Here is a 22,883-nt window from a genome sequence, read left to right on the forward strand (position 1 = left end):
TCTAATTTAAACTGCTCTGGCTTCAGTTTAAGCTTATTGCTGCTTGTTCTATCCACAGAGGTTAAAGAGAATTATTTTTCTCCTCCATCCTTGTAACAGCCTTTCACGTACTTGTAAACTGTTATGTCCTCTCTCAGTCTTCTCATCTCCAGACTAAACAAACCAAATGTTTTCAATCTTTCCTCATAAATTGTTTTCTAGACCTTGAACCATTTCTGTTTCTCTTCTCTGGATTTTGTCCAATTTGTCCACATCATTTTCTGAAACATGGCACCCAGAACTGAACACAATACCTCAGTTGAGGCGTAATCAGTGCTGTGTAGAGCAGAAGAATTACTTCTTGTCTTGTTTACAATATTCCTGCTAATACATCCCAGAATGATATTTGCTTTTTTTGGAACAGTGTTATACTGTTGACTCTAACTTTGTGATCCTCTATGACCACCAAATCCCTTTCTGCAATTCTCCTTTCTAGGCAGTCATTGCCCATTTTGTATGCGTGCAACTGATTGTTCCTTCCTAAGTAGAGTACTTTGCCCTTGTCCTTATTGAATTTCATCCTATTTACTTCAGACTATTTTCCAGTTTGTCCAGATGATTTTGAATTTTAATCCTATTCTCCAAAGCACTTGCAACCCCTCCCAGCTTGGTATGATCCACAAACTTTGTGTACTCTCTGTGCCATTATCTAAATCATTGATGAAGATATTGACCAGAACTGTCCCTCTGAGATCCCACGTGATACGCCCTGCGAGCTTGACTGTGAACCCACAAATGATTACTCTCTGGGAACAGGTTTCTAACCCGTTATGCACCCACCTTATAATAGCTAGATCTACGTTATATTTCCCTAGTTTGTTTCTGAGAAGGTCATGCAAGACTGTATCAAAAGTCTTACTAAAGGCAAGATATACCACAGGGGTCGGCAACCTTTCAGAATTGGTGTGCCAAGTCTTCATTTATTCAGTCTAAGGTTTTGCGTGCCAGTAATACATTTTAACATTTTTAGAAGGTCTCTTTCTATAAGTCTGTAATATATAACTAAACTATTGTTGTATGTAAAGCAAATAAGGTGTGTTAAAATGTTTAAGAAGCTTCATTTCAAATGCAAAGCCCCCCGGACCAGTGGCCAGGATTCTGGCAGTGTGCGTGCCACTGAAAATCAGCTCGCGTGCCGCCTTTGGCATGCGTGCCATAGGTTGCCTACCCTGATATAGCACATCTACTTCTTCCCCCGCCCCCCCATCCACAAGGCTTGTTACCCTGACAAAAAAAGTGATTAGGTTGATTTGACATGGTTTGTTCTTGACAAATCAGTGCTGACTCTTACTTATCACCTTACTGTCTTCTAGGTGTTTGCAAATTGATTATTTAATTATTTGCTCCATTATCTTTCCAAGTACTGAAGTTAAGCTGACTGGTCTGTAATTCCCCGGGTTGCTCTTATTCCCCTTTGGCACTATATTTACCCTTTCCCATTCCTCTGGGATCTCACCCATCCTTCATAACTTTTTGAGGATAATAGCTAATGACTCAGCTCCTCAGTCAGCTTCTTGAGTATTCTAGGATGTATTTCATCAGGCCCTGGTGACTTGAAGACCTCTAACTTGTCAAAGTAATTTTTAACAGGTTATTTCCCTATTTTAGACTCTAATCCTACCTCATTTTCACTGGCATTCATTATGGTAGATATCCAATTGCAACTAAACTTTTGGTGAAAACTGAAACAAAAATGTCAGTTAGCACTTCTGCATTTTCCATGTTTTCTGTTATTGTTTTTCCCTCTTCATTTAGTAATGGTCCTACCCTATCCTTGGTCTTCCTCTTGCTTCTAATGTATTTGTCGAAAGTTTTCTTAATCATGTGACAGGCTGAAAGGATTGGGTTTGTTTAGTTTGGAAAAGAGAAGACTGAGAGGGGACATGACCCTTTTAGATACCTGAAAACTGCTGTCATAAGGAGGAAGGAGAAAACTTGTTCACCTTAGCCTCTAAGGATAGAACAAGAAGCAATGGGCTTAAACTGCAGCAAGGGGGGTTTAGGTTGGACATTAAGAAAAAGTTCCTAATTGTCAAGGGGGTTAAACACTGGAATAAATTGCCTAGGGAGGTTGTGGAATCTCCATCTCTGGAAATATTTAAGAGTAGGTTAGATAAATGTCTATCAGGGATGGTCTAGACGGTATTTGGTCCTGCCATGAGGGCAAGGGACTAGACTTGATGATGTCTCGAGGTCCCTTCCAGCCCTAGAATCTGAATTTCTGTGTACTATAATTCAGTGTAGCATTTTCCCTTTGCTTCCTTGAAGTAAGTTTCAAGTATCATAATTTAGTTTAAAGTCATTTGTTGTTGAAAGCCCTGAAATTGCTGTGTGACCATACTGACCGGTCATGCTTGCAACAAAAAACAAATTTTAAAGGTATTTAGTTGAGAGCAATTTTGGCCAGGCCTGTGGTAGAAATAAAAGCTCTCCAATGAGTAGTCTGCTTACTAGATGATCCTGATCAATAAATAAGAAAAAAAAAAAACTCTCAAAAACAAATTTAAAGTATGTAGCAGCTTTTTGAAAAATGTTAACTCATAAAAATGGCATTAGTTTGCATACAAAAATTGTTCAGTACAATGTATAATTAACTCTTATTTGTATAATTCATTGCTGGATTGTAATTATTTCCAGAGTCGTCCTCTGGATTTCTCCATTCCTACAGTACGTCTGATTTTTTTGTGACTCTCCTGTTAGCTTCCTCTCCTCTCCCCTCCCCCCTAAAAAACAAAACAAAACATTGTCTCAATCTAAGTAGGATTTTCCCCTGGTCAGTACCTAAACTTTTCTTCATCTTTTTTTTTTAATAAAGATGACAGCAAACAAATTTGAGAGAAGAGATTGGAAATTGGAAGAGCTGTTCCCCTCTCCCTGTAATTTATATGCTGGGGTGGGGGTGGGGGGGTGTACCAGCATTGGCAACATCCCTTCAGTTACTGGAATTGGAATAATTAACTTTGTGTGTCGGATTATCAAAGGTTGGCAACAGCCTTTTAATACAGTGTTTTTAACTGGTCCTGCATAAGCAGTGTTTATTTTGATAATATATTGGCAAGAGTGTAGTGGATTTACAAATTTTAAATAAATATCCAGAGAATATTCCTGGAATAAAACAATTTCAAAATGGGTTAAATTTTGGACATTAAGTTACTTTCTAAAAGGGCTGAGACTTAAAATTCTGTTCATAACCTTGCCATCTGTATTTGAATATAAGATTGTATTACCTTTATACTTTATAACCCTTCCCGTTAACTCTTCTGATATTTTTAACTTAGCAGCTAGATTGAGTGCTTTATAAATATATTTTAAAATACTACATAGAAAATAATGAGAGATATAAATGTAGAAATGGTTTGAGCTAATTGAAGATTTTGCAATGAGTATTAGCTGAAGGATAAGAGATGGGATTTCCTTTTAATGGGTAAACAAATCTAAACTGAACTGAGGCTTGCTTTTTTTTTTTTTCTTCCCTTCCTACAGCTAAACTCTACCTCACAGAATATCAACCTGGGACCATCTGGAAATCCTCAGTAGGTTTTAGTTAAATATAAACCAAAAGTTAGACTATAATTGCTAATTATATGAAATGTCCTCCAGATACATGCCTTTATTTGCTACTTTGTGCAACTTGAGAGGAAGCAAAAGTTCTAACTCTGCATTAAGTAAATATTATCATCATGCACATTAGTTGTATGCTGTGTGATTTTAGCATAATCAGCAGATTCTTTACTACTAGTATATCCCAAACAAATCTGAGATGTGTAGTGATGTCTATGTAAATAGTTTCCATTTAAACAATAGAAGGAATATATAAATGTTCTTAGGGTGGGAGAGAGTATCTTTGAAATATGCAAACGGCCTGCCTTCCCTTTTCACCTCAGAGCGCTACTAGCAGGGTTGCTGCAATCCTGCAGAGGCAGAGATCTCCTTAGAGATTTTTCTTCCAATTCCTCTCTGCCAAGATAACTGCTCCTCCTTGGAACGCCATGACACCAGTTTTAAAATATACCCCAACAAAGTTCAAACCCCAAAGCTTGTACAGAATTGCAGTTTGTTCTAGCCCCCTATTATATGACTGAGGGAAGAGTTGTGGGGATAGAATTTGTCCATAGCAACCTTCACACAGCCCGAGGAGCCCCATTGTTTCCCTTTCCATTTTTTTAGGTCCTGATTTGCAATTGTTACTTTTCCCATTCTTCCTTCACTAGAAGAATTTGGTTTGGAGTCTGTCTATGGCTTGTCTTAATTGCCCAGAAGAATTGGTGTCTTGACTCCTGAGGGGTGAAAAATACCCACTCAGCAGTTTCCAGTCTCTCTTAGCCTAGAGAGCAAAATGTCTGTTTCTTCATTACTCAAGAAGAACAGATTTTGGTCTGAAGATACTTGTAGAACCACTATATAGATCAAAACAAGTCAACTTGTGTTAATGTAAACTTGTGTTAATGTCAAACTTATGCAGTATAGTATAAGGAACTATATTCTGTTGATATGAAAAACTGGCTCATGTGATCAGTATGTCTTTCCCCTCCTTCTGACCCATTCTGTGTAGTTCCTGTTCTCATCACTGTGTCTCCTAACTCCCTCATCCTTTTTGCCTTTCCTCTAATTTCCTGCTTCGGGCATCTGCTCCCCATGTTTGCTACTCTCCTCATTGATTGTACTGCACCAGTGGGAGAGAGTGCCCCAAATCCTCTTTAGTAGTGTAGTCAATAAAAGGGCAACAAACAGAGGGTGGCTGGTGGTCCTTGTAAGGTAATTGTCAAATTGGAGGGCAAGAGCCATGTGAAGATGGAAGGTTGGATGGCCAAGAGATAGAATGGCACCTGAATGCCAGATGCATCTGAATACATGTGCCTCCCAGAGAAAAAGGCAGTCATAGGAAGAAAGTAGGGTGGGCAGTGAGGGGAAGAATTGCAGAGGCCAGAGAATAGGAGGACAAATCCAAATCTAACAGCAAAGAAAGATAGATGGACAGCGAGGCAGACTATAAAACAAGACAAAAGAGGAAGAGATGCCAAAAATGGGATGCAAAGAACAGAATGCTGGAGGGGTCAGAGAAAGGGGAGACAGACTTGAGAATGCCGGGGGAGGACAAGGAACAAACTATTTTAAGAGTCTACATGGCCTTTTTCAAGCAGGGAGTGTCCCAGGAGTAAAGAGGGAGGTATGAGGGGAAAACCTAGACTTAAAAGAGAGAAAAAGGGACTAGAATGAACATGAGAGAGATGGGGAGGAGGAGATGATAACAAAGAGCAGAGAAGCGTGGAGCTGAGTCTGTTGTGTCAATTTTATTTTTATTTAAATTCTAACACTTTTATATTGTATTTCCCTGGCAGAAAATAGGAAGTGAAAAGAAGGAAGGGTTTGATTGCGGGCCATAAAAGAGGAGCTGGTATGGAGAACCTCCAAGCTACTAACAGGCCTTAAGTGGGACGTGGTATGCAGGGAAACAGTGGCTCAGATTAGCACTTATTTTGCAGTTCAAGCACTTGTTTAAATATAATTCTGAGCACTGTGTAAAATTGTGAAGTTGATATTTTTCTCCCCAAGTAACCTTCCTCCTTTCTGAATCACTTTCAGCGCTAAGCCAACAGACTTCCACTTCTTGAAAGTTATTGGGAAAGGCAGCTTTGGCAAGGTGAGCTTTCTTATCATTTCTCATCCTGACTGAACTGCACACTAGCACTGGATTTTGTGAACACTGGGAAGTGGTACTCTCAAATTCAGGGCTTGATTAAGGCAAGTTGGGGCCCATGGCACACAATGCCCCTTGTGGCTCCACCCTTACAGCCCCACTTTCATACCATGGCACTGTCCCTTCCACCTGGAGTAGCAGTGGCATGGGACCCCCTCAACTCCTGACCAAGAGCAGCAGTAAGGTTTTCCCTATCATTGGAGCAGTAGGGGTCCCCTCTTCCCCACAGAGAGGCAAAGGTGGCAGCAGGGAGGCACCTCAGTACTTGCACTCCTGCTGCTGCATTATCTGCTGGGTGGGCATGCTGGTCTCACTCAGCTACTGCCACACACCCAGTTCTCTGTTTGGGTTGGTGTTGGCTAGCTCCCCAAAGCAGTGGGTCTTTGTATCAACACCCTCTTAAGGTGGATGGAGCAGTTCACCCATCTTGGCGCCAGTGTTTGAGGCTCTTTAGTCATATTTCCGAGCATTTCACCGCAACCATGAAGACTAGAAATGTATATTTTAAAAAGAGCCAAGATTCCACCCTCCTCCACTCTAGGAACTGAGGTTCTGGGCATGGACCTGTAGTGTCTATGCCATAATTTGGCCTTGCATGGGCTCTCCATTGTGACATTACAGTTCAGCAGAAACTGTGCAAGGTCTTGGATCCATATTCTGGTAACATTCTCCTTTTGCTGGTGACACTGGTAATAACTGTGAACTATTTTAAGGGCCTAGAAATTGTACAGTGAAGTAATTGTATTACTCATGTTTCTCCAGATACTCTTTAATATCAAACTGAGAACTTTGCTGATCATGTCTCCTTGCTCATCTTAAATTTCACAGGTTCTTCTTGCAAAACGAAAACTGGATGGGAAATTTTATGCTGTCAAAGTACTGCAGAAAAAAGTTGTTCTCAACAGGAAAGAGGTGAGGGAAAATACATTTTTCTTTTCCCCTTCAATTACAAAATTGTTCCTGTTTTACTTATTGACCTTTCACTTCCTTGCAGCAAAAACATATTATGGCTGAACGTAATGTACTGTTGAAAAATGTGAAACATCCATTTTTGGTTGGATTACATTACTCATTCCAAACAACAGAAAAGCTTTACTTTGTTCTGGATTTTGTTAATGGAGGGGAGGTAAGTAGTTTTTGTTTTTGTCTCTTCTTAGGTTAATTTACAGGAAAAATTAAAATGTGCTCATTTTAATATTACTATAAGTAAATTTAAAATCCTATTAATTTTTACCTACTAGTTACAGTTTTCAAGATGTTGTTGTAGACCTGCATTCAAAAACTTATTTGCAACTATTGAAGAATGTCTTCCTTCTCATGAAGCTCATTTTTATTAAACTCTCAGTATAAACCTTAATACACAATTTTGATGCAGAAATTCTCACCAGCCTTATATATACTATTTTACTGGATATGGCTATAAATAAAACATACCTTCAATATGAATTCACTGTATACTGATATTTCCTTCAGCACTTAAAGGAATTCCTCCCTTTTCTGTGACGTAAACATGAGCCTAGATGCCAAGTTCTAGAAGCAGCAGAAAGAGGGTGCTTTTTTGGCAGACTTAAACAATTGAATTGTCTTCTTCGGGATTACTGTGCTTCTGGTTGTACACCATTGCCTCAAATGCCATAGTTAGTTGTTGCTAAAATAACCTTGTTATCTGCAGCATTGTTTACACTGAGCACCAACACTGAAGCAGAGGAGACCATATGTAATTTGAAGAAGAACTTGTGAAAGAGATGGATGAAATCTGTAAATTTTAATAAGACGTTCTGGAGTAAATTGATTATTTAACACGCAGTAAGTCACTAGGCCCAGATAACATACACCCAAGAGTTCTGGAGGAGCTCAAGTATGAATAGGCTGAGCTGATAAGGAAATATTGCTTACTTTTATAAACAGCCACTGCTCCAGAGGATTGGAGGGTAGCAAATAGTACATCTAGTTTAAAACAGCTCTAGGAGTAATATGAGGGAATTATAGACCATTGAGCATTACATCTTTACCTGGAAATTTTGGTTGAAATTACTATTTTAAAACAGAATTACAAAACACCTGGAAAATCATTATAGCATAGCATCTGACCAGTGCAGTTCCTGCAAAGAAAAAATCATGTCTCACTAATCTCTTAGAATACTTTGAACATATCAATAAAGTACTAGATAAAAGAGAACCAAAAAGCCTTGACAAAGTTCTACATAACAGGCTACTAAAGAAGATAAGTAGTCCTGGGGTCAGAGGCAAAATATTATGGATCAAGAAATCTGGCTTGGGGTAGGAGGGGAGAGGATTAGGAGAGAAGTAGAGTATAAATGGTTTGGTTTTCATCATGGCAAAAAGCTAGCAGTGGAGTGCCTCAAGATTCTGTTCTAGGTTCTGTATAGGTCAACATATTAATAATTTGGAAAGTGGAGGGGAGTGAGGTTGCAAAACTTGCAGATGAGACAAAGTTATTTAGGTTAGTGATGACCAGAGAGACCCAGACAAACTCAGTGAATGGGCAGCATGATGGCAAACTGAATTTCATGTTGACTAATGCCCATTTGAGGAAAAAAAATTAAGCTACTCATGTGCCTTACGTACAGTAGAACCTCAGACTTATGAACAGGAATGGAGGTTGTTCGTAATTCTGAAATGTTCGTAACACTGAACAAAACATTGATCTTTCAAAAGTTTATAACTGATCTGACTTAATACAGCTTTGAAACTTTGCTATGCAGAAGAAAAATGCTGATTTTTAGTCATCTCAGTTTTAAATGAAACAAGCACAAGAACAGTTTCCTTACCTTGTCAATTTTTAAAATTTCCCTTTATTTTAGTAGTTACTGTACTGTATTAAACGTTGTTTGCTTTTTTTGTGTGTGTCTGCTGCTGTCTGATTTATGTACTCCCCATTCCAAATGAGGTGTATGGTTGACCGGTCAGTTTGCAACTCTGGTGTTCATAACTCTGAGGTTCTGTTGGAGTTCTAAATTGACTGTCAACTCAGGAAAGGGACCTGGGTATCGCTGTAAACAGCTCAGTGAAAACCTCTGCTCAATGTACAGCTGCAGTCAGTAAAGCAAACAACAAGATGTTACATTTAAAAAAGAATGTGATGGCGAATAAAATGGAAATATAACAATACATTTTATATAGCTCAGTGGTGCAGCCTCATCTGAAATACTATGTACAATACTAAAAGGACACTGCAGAAATAAAGAGGACGACAATGAGAATGACCAAAGGCATGAAATCTCTCATTTGAAGAGAGGCTGAAAGGATTGGGATTGTTTCCTGTAGAAAGGAAATTAATAAGAGGGGACATGATACAAATATATGTAAAATTAAAGAATGGTATAGAGTAGGTAGATGAGGAACTTATGTTCTGCCTGTCCCAACACACAAACAAGGGGACATGTAGTTAAATTAAAAGGTGGGAAATTGACAAAAGGAAATACTGTTTCACAGAACATGTAAACTCTGGAACTCCAGTGCTGTAGGAAGTCACTGAGGCCAAAAACTAAAATCCAAAAAGGGCTGGACATCTTATACATGCAGCAGTATCCAGAGTTGTTGTAATTAATGAGAACAAAAAATGAATGGGATGTACATTATGCTTTTGGGCTAAGCCAGTCTCTAACTGTTAGAGATCAGGATGAGACCCAATGTCAGGGGAAGATTATCCTGCATCTGCCTGTTCCTGGGTTCTTACACCGTCCTCTGAAGCACCTGGTGCTGGCCATGGTTGGAGGTGGGATATTTGACTAGATAGATCTCTGTCTGGTCCAGGGTGGTAATTCCCATGTCCTGTGTTCTTCTATTTTTGTTTAGTGTTTGTCTCCTTCCCATACAGTGTGCCCAGCAGAACTTTTGTGTGGGGGGCGGGCGGGGGGGGGGGTGAGTTGTGAGTCTGTCTGGCTAGCTGGAAGAAAAAAGATGCTCCTTTTCATATAAGAAATAGAAGAGGCTAGAGATCTGTAAGGGCTATGTTATAATAGGTGGGAAGAGTTGAGGAAAGCTGACAGGGATGGACAGGAAAGGCAGGAAGCAGGGCAGGAGAAGGTCACTGCACTGCCCTTCCTGCTTGACTCGAGCAGTGTGGGAGGGATTTTTATACCCCATGCATCCCCAGAGAGGCTCTCTTTTTACCAGGACTGGGCTGGCAGCACCCACCCACCCATGAACTAGGGAAAAGAACTGGGTTCCTCTTGACTTGCAGTGGACATTATACTAGTTGCCTTTTTCCTTACAGGGCTTGGGAGGATTTCCCTCACCACCAGATTGGCCAAAGTAGGCTGAATTTTTTTCACATTTCCCCACAGTGGTCCTGCGACTAGGTGGGGTAGGGGTTGGGGAGGGTTAGTTTATAATGTCATAACTTAATATGTAAAACTTGTGGCAGGTGTCCAATGCCACTACTCAGTGTGGAGGGGGTGTAGTTATCAGATCAAATGGATTGGAAGAGGATTTAAAGGAAATAATCCTTTTAATGGAACTGAGTAAAGGGGGGGCTTTGGATTTCCACATCCTGTACAGTGACCCCTCTCCTTTTCTAGCCTCCTATGCCCTCATGTTAGGGGAGGGTGGCAGGGTCCCAGCAGGAGGATAGGTAGGACCTAGTTGAGAATTATTGGGAAATTATTAAGGAAAGAATGGTGACCTGCACTGTACAACTTGTTGCTGGGTATTCCCAGATATTTCAACTGAATAAAGTTGTGGCCTAATTAAACCACATCCCTTGCCTCCTATTCCCCTGATTTTCTGACCTCTGTACACAACTTATACACATTAAGAAGTATGCAAATCTAACACCAACGGTGATGTAAATAAATAAAACAGAAATGTTTTCCTTCTTGCAGTCAAGTTGGAATGCTTTGAAGCTTGCTTGCTTATTTAAATATTTCCAATAGTCGTGTGACTGGGGTCCTGGTGGGGAGCCAGCTGTAATCACTCAGTTAGGGTGAACTGCAAAGAATGGGGCAGACAATCCCCAAAAAGCTGGTAGATATTCCAATACTTAGATTCACCAAGCCAGCATAAAACAGCTTCTTTATTACCTCCCTGGTTATGCAGAAATCCAAACAACACAGTTCCCTTAAAGTGATCCAGCCATAGGCCTCCATCCAGGTACCCACGTCAAATATGATGAAAATTTCTGTAAATCTTATTTCATCATAAAAGAAAAGATCCTACCAATCCCAAAGGATTGGACACATTCCCTTTCAGGTTAATGACTGTTTCAGATCTTACCCAAATACACACTACAGCCAATTCTTATTAAATAAGCTAAAATTTATTAAAAAAACGAGAGAGAAAGTATGGCTAAAAGATCAATATACATACAGACATGATTTGAATTCATTGAGGTTCAGATTGATCGCAGAGATGGTGAGATTTGTAGTTGCAAAGAGCTATTTCAGAAATAATTAATAATTTATAGTCCAATGCCCAAATCTCATATTCAGGGCGTACCAGCGTAACTGGGACCTAAGTCTCGCGACTCAAACTTCCCCTGATGAAGCCTAAGCAGATCTGAGATGGCAGAATCAGGTCTCAAGGATCTTTTATACTATTTCATGTCGTCTTTGACAAGTTGGGAGTTCCTCAGGGAAAAAACGGTAATTAGGATGACTTTGAAGGAGGTCCATCACCAGTATTTAGCTGTATGAATTAACATAAGGCCATTTGCTTGTTCCTCCACCATTCTCAGTACATTTCAAAGAGAGATGAATACAGAGATCCCGTGTTTACAATTCATTTAAATGATAGGATTTTTTTGACCTCTGAATTATCAGAATACAGCATAGATAGGGACTGTTGATTACATTGTGGACCCTACTCATACATATGTAAATACACAAAACCACAAACATTATCTCCCCACTTGTCTTTTGAGGGTTATTTATTTTGCAGGATGTGTAACCCTCTCTAGCTGTGTGTCACAAGATGATTTTAGAAAGAAAATAGTCTTCAAATGCTTGCTCATGTCCATTCCATATTAGGTGTGGGTGCTTGCCACATGCACAAGTGCTGGAAGTTTTTCCCTCAGCAGTGTCCGTAGGGGACTGGCTCTGGTACCCTCTGGAGTGGTGCCCTCGTAGTGCGGTATAAGGGGTGCTGTCAGCTCCCCTCACCCTCACTTCCTTCTTGCCACCAGTGATGGTGCTGGAATGTCTGCTGCTTCAGCTTGAATTGATTCTTTCTTGTTCCTGCAAACTCTAAAATTCTATAAAATAGTTGTACATAGTTAGTAGGAAGCCCTCGGCTAGACTGACTTACCTGGCCAAGTGGATGAGGTTTCCCGCTGGGCGTCCGAGCATGGTATCTCTCCTTCATGTTCTTTCATACAGGCTGTCCTGGACTACCTGCTCCATTAAGGAACCAGGGCCTGGCACACACTTCCATTAGAGTGCATCTAGTAGCCATCTCCACTTTTTTTCCTGTGGATCCAAGGACAGATGGTGTTTTCCCATGGCATAATGGTCAGATTCTTGAGAGGGCTCAAGAGACTATTTGCGCAGGTATGGACTCCTGTCCTGCAGTGGGATCTTAACTTGGTCTTCTCTAGGCTCACTGGCCTGCCCTTTGAGCCACTGGGTTCCTGCGCCCTTTCCCACCTGTCATGGAAAGTCGCGTTCCTGGTGGCAGTGATGTTGGCAAGATGGATCTCTGAAATTAAAGCCTTGACCTCAGAACCTCCATACACAGTCTTCTACAAAGATAAGGTAAAGTTGGGTCTCCACCTAGCCTTCCTGCCAAAGGTGGTCTCCACCTTCCATATGAACCAGGACTTCCTCCCAGTCTTTTGTCCCCAAATGCACAAAACCAGTGAGGAGAGGTGTCTTCACGCCCTGGACATTTGGAGGCCCTTGGCTTTCTATTTAGACCATGCCAAGCCTTTCCGAAAATTGACTCAACTCTTCATCGCTACAGCGGATAGGATGAAGGGTCACCTGGTGTCCTCACAGAGTATTTCTAATTGAATTACCTTGTGCCTAGGCCTAGTGGGGGTTCCGCCGCTGCCAGTTGTCAGAGCCCACTTGAGAGCGCAGGCATCTTTGGTGACCTTCCTGGCACACATCCCTATCCAGGACATCTGTAGAGCAGCAACGTGCTCCCCTGTTCACGTGTTTACCACTCATGCCATCACTCAGCAGTCCACAGATGATGTGGTTCGGCAGAGCTGTGTTGCAATCTACACATCCGTGAACTCCTACCCACCTGCAGGGGTACTGCTTTGGAATCACCTGATATGGAATGGATGTGAGCAAGCACTCAAAGAAGAAAAGACAGTTACCGTTTCCATAACTGATGTTCTTCGAGATATGTTGCTCATGTCCATTCCACAACCCGTCCTCCTTCCCCACTGTCTGAGTTTCTGGCAAGAAGGAACTGAGGGTGGGGTGAGCCTGTGGTGCCCCTTATACTGTGCCATGTGGGCACCACTCCAGAGGGCATCAGAGCTGGTCCCCTATGGATACTGCTGAGGGAAAAACTCCTGGCACCAATGCATGTGGCGAGAGCACACACCTAATATGGAATGGACATGAGAAACACATCTCGAAGAACACCAGTTACAGAAAAGGTAACTGTCTTTTTCTGTAGCAAACTTTTCAGTTCTGTGCATGGCAAGGTAGTCCTCCAACCCTACCAGTAACTTCATGTCAGTAGACTCCTGCACCCATCTGGACATCAACTGAAGCCTGTGAGCCCGGGGGGTCCACCTGTGCCAAGTAACTTGTAGGATTGAAGAATGTATCCTCATAATATAAAACTCCTCCAAGTGTTCTCAGAATGGAGTGTAATATCATTAGACTGTTATTCAAGTACTTATATTGAAGTGCTCCGCACATAGACAGTTGTCAAGTTAGTATTATGCTATTTGGTATCTTCTGAAATAGAAAAGGCTAGAGATCTGACTATAAGATACTCCCCAGCCTGTCTTTGTCATCAGTGTAATAATTTGTACTGCCGGGGGAATGCTGTGCCACTGTGCACGTGCAGCATTTATGTTCCCCGCAGATTTCTTTGCTTCCCTGCAGAAAAATGACTTTTTTTGATGGGGAAGCAAAGGGAAGCCACGAGTGATCATGCATCCCTCCCCAGTAGTAAGGTTTTTATTTGGGTACCTAGGACAGCCAGCAGAGAGGTAAATCAGTTGTGGAGAAGTGTGGGGACTGGTGAAGACCCAGTTGGTGGCTCCTACCCTGTGCCGGGCTCAGCTGCTAGTCCAGGCTGGGCTGGGGAGGACAGGACTTCCTCTTCCCCTGCACAGCATCTGAGGCTGTGTCAGACCCACCCCAAGATATCTCCCCTGGCTTTAGGAAGTTCTGCAAACTCCTCTCATTCTTATTTCCTGCACCCATCACTTCTCAGCTGCAGGGGGAGGGATCAGTATACAAGGAGCTTCTCCCCCATCCACCCAACCCCCGTGCATCCAGACATGCTCAGACCCAGATTGGCAGGCCGAGGCTCACTCCCCCTGCACCTAGAACCCTCCTGACAAGCCCTGCTCCCCCAGTGCCTGGACCACCCCAACAAACCACCCACACTCAGATTCCCACCCTACCGAGCCCCAACCAGCTGCACCTGCATTCCCGCCCCACTCCCCCAGCATCTGGACTCCCCCACTGAGCTCCCCACACCCAGACCCCCTGACAAGCTCTGTACCCCCACATAAACCCTTTTTGAGCCCCAACCACTTTCACCTGGACCCCCCTGCAGAATCCCATTACCATTGCACCCAGAACCCCCCAACAAGCCCCTGTGCATCCAGATGCCCCACCACACTTGGATCCCGCACTGAGCCACCCGCACCCAGATTGTCCCACACAGAACCTTCAACAGGACTCCCCTCCCATGCCCCGCTAAGCCCCTCCACTCTTGTTGAGCCTGCCTGTGGGCACCTGGCCTGGTCCTTACGCTGTGTCAGGGTTGGGTGCAGCCTCACCACTGAGTCCATGTTCTGGGGGAGGGAGCTGCGGGAGCTGCACAGTGATCTTCCATTTCTGTGCAGCCAGTGGCCTGTGCTCCTAGGGTGACCAGACGTCCCGATTTTATCGGGACTGTCCCGATATTTGCTTGTTTGTCCCGCGTCTTGATCGATGTTCGGTCGGGACACTGGACAAACAAGCAATTTTGCCCTCTAATCTGGCACAGGCAGAGCCTGGAGGGGCTCTTGCCCCCCCGCAGCCCCACCCTGTCCTTCCCCCATTGGATCCCTCCCCAAATCCCTGCGCTGGCCCCGCCTCTTCCCCAAGCATTCTTCCTCCCTCCCAGGCTTGTGCTGATCAGCTGTATGGCGGCGCAAGCCTGGAGGGACAGGGTGGCCCCCAGCACTCACCCTGCAAACTGCTCCAGTCCAGCTTCTGGCGGCAGCAGGGGGGCAGGAGGGGAGCGCTCCAGCGGTGTGTGGGGTTTTTTTTTTGTTTCCACCACTAGCTTGCTTGCTTTTTTTTTTCCCCCCCCCCAGCCCCGCGTCTCGATATTTCATCTTTGTCATCTGGTCACCCTATGTGCTCCCCAATGCCATGCAGGAGCCTCCACATTTATTTGTCAAATAAATGTGCAGAATTTTGCAGAATTTTAAAATGCTGTCTGCAGAATTTTTAATTTTTCAGGAGTAAATTTGTATTTGCTGGACTTGACTTTCTGGGAAATATCCTGTACTCCCATCTATTAACTCATTGTACTCTAAGTACCACTGTGAGAAAATAAAGACGTGGCTAAAGGAAGGATATAAATGGTTATGTGAAAGGGAAAAAAATTAATTTTTCATAGTTCTGCTAGCTTATCATAAAAAAAGTTAACTTAAAGTGACTTGCTTGTTATTGCAAAGTATTACATCATGTAATTTTGATATTTTTATGCCAGTTTGTCTTATTTGCAACTTTGCATATTTACAGCTGTTCTTTCATTTACAAAGAGAGCGCTCCTTTCCTGAACACAGAGCCAGATTTTATGCTGCTGAAATAGCCAGTGCATTGGGCTACTTGCACTCCATAAATATTGTATACAGGTAACCACTTCCTAAAACTTACTTTTGTTCTGCTTTAAGATAAATGTAGCAAATCAAGAAAAGCTGCATTTGCTGTTTTTATTCAACCTATTTACATATGGACTTATGACTTTAAGTTTACCATTTATTTATTTATTTATTTATTTATTTATTTATTTATTTATTTTATTTATTTTATTTTATTTTATTTTATTTTATTTTATTTTATTTTAAATAGAGGCCTGACTCAATTTTTTTTAAATTTGTGTAAAAATAAGTGACTACTTATTAGTATAAAACTCTCTCTCTCTTAATTTTTTGATTACGCTCATAGGAGGATTAATATAAGACTTTGTTTTTAATAGGGATTTGAAACCAGAGAACATTCTCCTAGACTCACTGGTAAGCATATCCTATCAGATGTCCAAAATTGTCTCTTTACATAAGCACTTACCTTTTGTGTAAATGCAAAATATTATGATACAATCTTAAATTGATTTTATTTTCAGTATGATCTGTTTTGATTTTTTTTTCCCCCTCTACAGGGACATGTTGTCTTAACAGATTTTGGACTCTGTAAAGAAGGGATTGCTATCTCGGACACCACAGCAACCTTTTGTGGGACACCAGAAGTAAGCTAACTTCCTTGCGTTTTAGCCAGCACAAGCAAATTGCCACAACAAACTGAGGGAGAGAGTTTCATTTTTTGGGTGGGTGGATGGGGAGTGTTGGTAGATAAACTTCTAATTCATGCAAGATTTGTAGTTGAAAAGGATGTACAAATGGTGAAGTGTCTGTCAGTGAAAACTCTCTTCTGGCAGCGATTTATGTGAGTTGTAATCTATCTATGAGACCATAAAATAAAGCATATAGTAATCAAACCTGAAGAGAAACAATGTGTCTATTGAACTTTGTTGGAAAATTTGAATGCCAAAATATAGAGCACTTGTGGTTAAATATTTGTTATGACCACTTGTGAAATGGATTGCAGAGAAAAACTTCAACTTGTACTAAGAGCAAGTTTTTTTTTATTTAACACATTTGGTGTAATTCATATTAGACTTACACAAGAAGATTGAAACACTATGGCCTGAGGCCCCAATTTCTAAAAACCTTTTACTGAGTTTGAGTGTTGTGGGTCTAGTATGATCTCTGTATGGACCCTATATTTGTCGATATCACGTAACTGACTATAAAGTAGAATCAGCAATCTCTGCTCAAGAGGGAGGAGAGGCAAGGACTGAAGGAGCAAAAGCATTGCAGGTCAGGGCTGTGAGAACAAGAATGATCCAGCCATAGCCTCAAAGTTCTAAATAACTGCGTATCTGTACAGAATATTCTGGTGGGCCTGGAGATTCTGTACCAGATGTATCTACTCAGCTATTATGGTGCTGGGAATCATAAGTCCTGAATCCTGAATAAACTTGTTTGTGAGGCACCTAGAAACTTGTTAGTGTCTTGTTGCCATCCAGTAATTGATGTAAAAGGATGGCAAACCATGGTACAGAATGTGTCCTTCAGATCTGTGTCCCCTGACTAATTTGTGGCCAAACAAAAATCTCTGGATAATTTCACAATTGATTTATTATTTGTTTGAAGCCTCATTGAAACTTAAAATATGGATCATGTGATTATGCAGTAACAGTAGGGAGGAGTAAGAGACATTTGCTTGGTTTGAAGCAGAATGAGATGCTTCCACTTATTTCCCACTTTTTAAATCCCTCATTCAGTTTTCAGCCCAAGGGGGCAACAGGATTGGTTAATGAACAACTTGCCCTTGAGAAAGAGAGATGCCATTGGCAGAGGGAAGCTGTTTCTTTGCAGATTCTCACACTGTGGTTTCAGCTGCTGCTTAGTTGTCTGTGAAGCTACAGTGCAGTGACCTTTCCCTGAAACCTGAAAGACTTCTCAGATTAGAGATGGCACAGTAATTTGGCAAATTGTCAATGGGTATAAAGGATAACGAGCTGGGAAACAACAGCTGTCCATTTAAACAATCGGATGGATGTCACAGAGATTTACCAAGTTTGTTAAAAGACAAGAGAAATCTTTAGTAATCTATACAGTAACTTTCCTAAAGGTGTATTGTAAAATAGTTGCTTGGATAAAGGTTTGATTTTAATATAACCAGCCTAACTTTTTTTTTTTCTTTTAGTACCTTGCCCCAGAAGTGATCAGAAAACAGCCCTATGACAACACAGTAGACTGGTGGTGCCTTGGTGCGGTTCTTTATGAAATGCTTTATGGGTTGGTAAGTATTTTCTTTTTTCCTTTCAAACTCTAATTAAATACTATATAGTTAATATATAAATTTTCAAAACGGTTAAAACACACTTTAACTAGTGAATAACTTGTCTTGCAACTTTCTAACTTACTATCTAATTTTGTCTCTTGAATTTTGTTTTGATGTCTAAAATTTCTGCTCTCCAAACTGATGTGACATTAATAATTCTTATCCAGTGGAGTCAAGCAAATATAACCCAGAATAAATGCAAGAGTCTATTGAAGCAGCAGTGGTGCTGCCCTATAAAAGTAAATTACTACCAGCCAAAAGTGGTACCAAAGATGTTAGCAAAGTATTTTTAACCCTAACATTTCCAATTTCCCCCAGATTACTTCTCAATACAGCAGTAAAAAAACAAATCTTCCCATGCTTCAGCTAGGGTTTTTTTTTTTTTGGTAACCTCCTTAAAAACAGCTTGTTTTGTGTTTCACAAGCTACATTTCCTCCTCACATGCAAATGAGTTTCCTTACTTCACCTGGGAAAACATGCAAAAGTTTGTTCAACCACTCACGCTCTTTTGCTCACATTCAGTAAGATTTTTAAATGTGGATAACTTCTACAGCCACCAATGAATGTGAGAGCACCTGGGCAAAGAACAGGAGATGCAGGAAAGCGCTAACAGAGGAATGCAATCCTGGTGTCACTGCATGTGTTATGTGAGGATAAAGGACTTGGCCCATTCATGAAGAAGTGTGGAGTTGGGGTTTGTTTGTTTTTTGGCAAGGTGGGTGGGGGAATTCTGGTTAAAAAATGAAATTTCTATCTGAAATCAGACTGACACTGAGTGAAGCTATTTTTTTCACTGCTGGTCATTGGCATTTCTGATGGAACAGTTTACTCTCATATTTGAAAAAAGTTTGTATTGAACAGTACCATTTCAAAGCCACATTTCAATTCTTCATTTTGTTTTTGTTCAGCCTCCATTTTACTGCCGTGATGTTCCTGAGATGTATGAAAATATTCTTCACAAACCTCTATATGTGCGCCCAGGAGTCAGTCTTACAGCCTGGTCTATTCTGGAAGAACTCTTGGAAAAAGACAGGCAAAAGAGACTTGGAGCAAGAGAAGACTTTGTATGTAATTTCCTGGCAATGAATTAATTGGGCACTAATTTATTAAAGGGACATTGTCAAATTTAAGGCCACAATTCAACATTATTTGTAAGAAACAGGTAGAGAATGTCCTTTGAGTGCTAAATATCAACTTTAAAACAAAATACCCTAGTTGTCACCAAAAACCTGAAGGGCAGGGGAAGACACATTTATGATGTAGAACTTACAAGGGTTTGAGCTTGACTGCTGCAATACTTGCCAGCAAAGGAAACACATTTCCTAACATCATATTCCCTGAGCTGTGCTGATATAATTGATGATGCTAGTACTCAAACAAGGAAGTTACCAAAACAAAAAGAGCTACACTTTGGTAAATTTAGCTTCAATGGTGAGAAAAATGCTATTTGTCAAATAGTTGTTTCCTTGCCTTTTTCCTATTTTTTCAGGCTTCCAAAATGGCTTTACAAATAATGGCTAGCATTTTGCAAACTTCTATCAAATAATTTTGACAGTGTTCCTTAAATTTATGTAAAGATGCATAGAGAAGTTGTCACAGAATTGTGCAGGCTGGATATCAAATGATCTTGCAGTTTTACCCCCGATTGATGTATTTAGACTGAGTCTTATTAATGTTCTGTAATGTATGACTAGATCAACACACAAACTTAAGTTCTGTTAAATTGCTGCAGCACACAGTAAATGAAAGGCAGTTATGTTTGGAGGACATAACTGTTTACTATAGACATAAACAGAAAACATTCTGTGGATTTCCTGGAGGTGTTCACTGTTCCAGATGGCTCATATTAGTAAGTTTTGTTAGCTTGGAGCAGGAACATGAACATAAATACTACTTGAAAAACCTTCTTGAAACCAGATTTTGCTTAAGACATTGATTTTAAGCAGAAAATAAAATGTATTGGCCAGCCTTTTCAGAAATGTTTCCCCATCAAATTTTAGTCACTCCAGCTATACTTTCTAATACAAATTGTAAAAGAATGGTCTTGAACTTTATTACCACCAGAGTGAAAGTTAAAATTGAACTCTTAACGGTACGAAGGCCGTCTCCAGGACACTCCCCATTCTCCTGGAAGGGGCAGGGCCTTGGGCGGAACTGGCAGGGCTGGAGGTCAGTGTCCCCCAGCCAGCCTATCCACGCTGCCTGGCCTGCACTGCCTGGGGCTCCAGCGGCAATTTAAAGGGCCTGGGGTTGCTGCTGTGGCAGCTGCAGCTGGAACCCCAGGCCCTTTTTAAATCGCCAGCCCCAGGGTAGTTGCTCCTTTTTCCCCACCATACCCCACCCCTGGAGGCAGAGACCCGGGGCGGGGGAGGGGTATGGGCCGGTACCAGCGGTCACTTTTTACTGATATGCTGTACCGGCCCATACCGCCTTACTTTCACCCCTGCTCGTTACTGCACCAAATCCAAGAAATTCTTTTATTCTAGCATGCTGGAAGGATCTCTGAAACAACATTATATTCCAGTGCTGTAGGGTATATCATGGAAATAACCAAGTTTATCTTTGCTCACTGTTGCAGCTTGAAATTCAAAGGCATCCTTTCTTTGAATCTCTCAGCTGGGCTGACCTTCTCCAGAAGAAGATTCCACCACCATTTAATCCTAATGTGGTAGGTGCAATATGTATATTTAGATTATATCTCCCGAATTTCTTCATGTAGTGGGGCAGAATCTATGGGGTGAGAACATCTATCTAAATGTTGCAGAGAATGGCAACCCCAGTACCTCTCAAACAGTGTTGGTGACCATTTCTGAAATGTTTAGAGCAATGGTACTTAAATTAGAAGAGCTAGAGAGCCATTTTTGTTATTGAATGAGGTCAGCAGCATGCCATCCTGACACTGCATTGTGCTTTTGTCATAGTTTTGGATCAGAATGTGATAAAGTTGTGCTTTCGTGACTTGTATGTCATGGCACAGGATCAGAATACTGCACTGTGACTTGTTTTACAGCTTTCTGAGACCTTTCTCCACCTTCTGTTCTCCCATTCTCCTCTCCTGACTACTGAGAAGGGGAGATATTTCTTTTCCCCCTACATCTCCAACTGTTCGGGTGATGGGCAGCTCCTGTCCAGTAGGTCTGATGCATTATGTGTGCTTAAGTAGTGAGAGTAGCACTCTTCTAAGTTTTTTTAAATTTGAGGCCCCACTAAGAAGTGCAAGAGGTACCATTTTTTGTCTAGTTATTGTCATACTGCAGCTGCTGCTTCAGTGTAATAGGGTATCCAAGACTACTGGCAGAATTGTCACTACTGGAATCAGTGTTTGTCAGTCACTAAGCTGATTACAGGAGAGCTGCCATTTGACATACAGATAGTTGAGCTCAAATTCTCTTAGAAAAATACTAATACAGTACAAACCTGTGTAAAGAAAAGGTGCAGAAAGAGAAAATGGAGAGAAAAAAAAGGGAAATTAAGAGTGACGGGAGGATGGGGAGTGATTTAAAAAAAGGAAGGAGAATGCATGACTAGAAAAGAGGGTAAAGAGACGAGAAAGGACATGTTGGTTTCTTGGTTTTATATCTTTTTTTCACCATCTCTTAAGAAGCAGCACTTCTTTGTCTTTTTCGTTCTGCAAATATTGCACAGTATATATGGATTTGGTAAATTTACTGACACTTTGATCTTTTGGCCTGAATTACACCCCATAACGAACTGCTTCAGTAGCTGTTTTCAGGGGCAGAGTGATGGGATTTACTCAACTGCTCTCTTTATGAAAGGGACAACTTCATAACGTAGACAACTTTGAATTTTACTAAAATGAAAAATATTTAACAGACAAAAGCATTTAAAAATACAAATGCCATATTAATATGATTAATGCTGGTTTGTGTGTGTCATTTTTAGGTTGGCCCAGATGATATAAGGAATTTTGATGCAGCTTTTACAGAAGAAATGGTTCCTTATTCAGTTTGCATTTCCTCTGGTTATAACATTGTAAATGCCAGTGTGCTGGAGGCAGATGATGCATTTGTTGGATTTTCTTATGCACCGCCTTCTGAAGACTTGTTTCCCTAGGAGGTTAGGAGCCGACAGATGCTGCACAAGTACAAGTCTGAAGATGGACTGAAACATGAGTGTGAACATAGTCCAGAATATCTGTAACTAGTGCCTCATTTTATATGTAGGGTTGAAACCAATGAACAAACATTTTCTGCTGTATATGAGGAAATTGGGCATTTCAGATGGCTTTCTTTGGGATTTAAACTGTTATACCTGCTGCATAAAAATATTTTTAAAATGAAGATCTCTAAAAGCTGTTCCTTTACATTAATCTGTTTTTAAGTAAACACACTGCTTTTTTTTCTCCAGGTTTACATTAATACCAATCCAGGATTTGGTTGTCTTTCAGCAGCAGCAAACTTAGCACATTTATAAATGCCTTTGTAACTATTTACAGTGACTTTGTGCTTGAATTGTAACTATGCAATTGTCTTTTTGTATATCATTGTTTAAAAAAAGATAAATATTTCCCCTGTTATATCACCTTTTGAAATATAAGTTCATTACTTTACAGCACTTACTCTAAAATTTAATTCCTCATTGAAGAATACGTAGATACTTTAAGGATCTGCAAACTGAAAAGTTGCTCGTTTAGGATCAAATTGCCATCTTTACTCCTCTTCATAAATACCTTATTTCTGAAGTATTCCTTTCAATTTCTACTGGATTATTTGAGAAATAAAGCACTACTCAATGCGAATAAGGGTAGCACAAACTAGCACCAAATATTTGGTAACACTACTAAATACATTGTCTATAATGTTCTTTTCTGATGAAGAAATATCTGAATCTCAACTGCACTAAAAAT

The 22,883-nt window shown here is 40.9% G+C and overlaps 1 protein-coding gene across 14 annotated transcripts in view; it reads left to right on the forward strand.

The window, feature by feature from the left end:
- Positions 1–22,558, forward strand: part of LOC115646838 (serine/threonine-protein kinase Sgk3) — a 79,616-nt gene extending 57,058 nt beyond the window's left edge. For all 14 annotated transcript variants that reach the window (XM_030553209.1, XM_030553208.1, XM_030553211.1 and 11 more), the window contains 11 exons: positions 3,523–3,572; positions 5,623–5,680; positions 6,566–6,649; positions 6,732–6,863; positions 15,631–15,743; positions 16,088–16,124; positions 16,268–16,354; positions 17,878–17,973; positions 18,925–19,080; positions 20,595–20,684; positions 21,920–22,558. In XM_030553209.1, coding sequence (XP_030409069.1) covers positions 3,523–3,572; positions 5,623–5,680; positions 6,566–6,649; positions 6,732–6,863; positions 15,631–15,743; positions 16,088–16,124; positions 16,268–16,354; positions 17,878–17,973; positions 18,925–19,080; positions 20,595–20,684; positions 21,920–22,090 — 1,074 coding nt within the window. In that variant the 3' untranslated portion in view covers positions 22,091–22,558. The remainder of the gene's footprint in view (positions 1–3,522; positions 3,573–5,622; positions 5,681–6,565; positions 6,650–6,731; positions 6,864–15,630; positions 15,744–16,087; positions 16,125–16,267; positions 16,355–17,877; positions 17,974–18,924; positions 19,081–20,594; positions 20,685–21,919) is intronic.
- Positions 22,559–22,883: the final 325 nt, after the last annotated feature.

This window comes from Gopherus evgoodei, chromosome 2, assembly GCF_007399415.2.
Source record: "Gopherus evgoodei ecotype Sinaloan lineage chromosome 2, rGopEvg1_v1.p, whole genome shotgun sequence".
NCBI lineage: Eukaryota > Metazoa > Chordata > Testudines > Testudinidae > Gopherus > Gopherus evgoodei.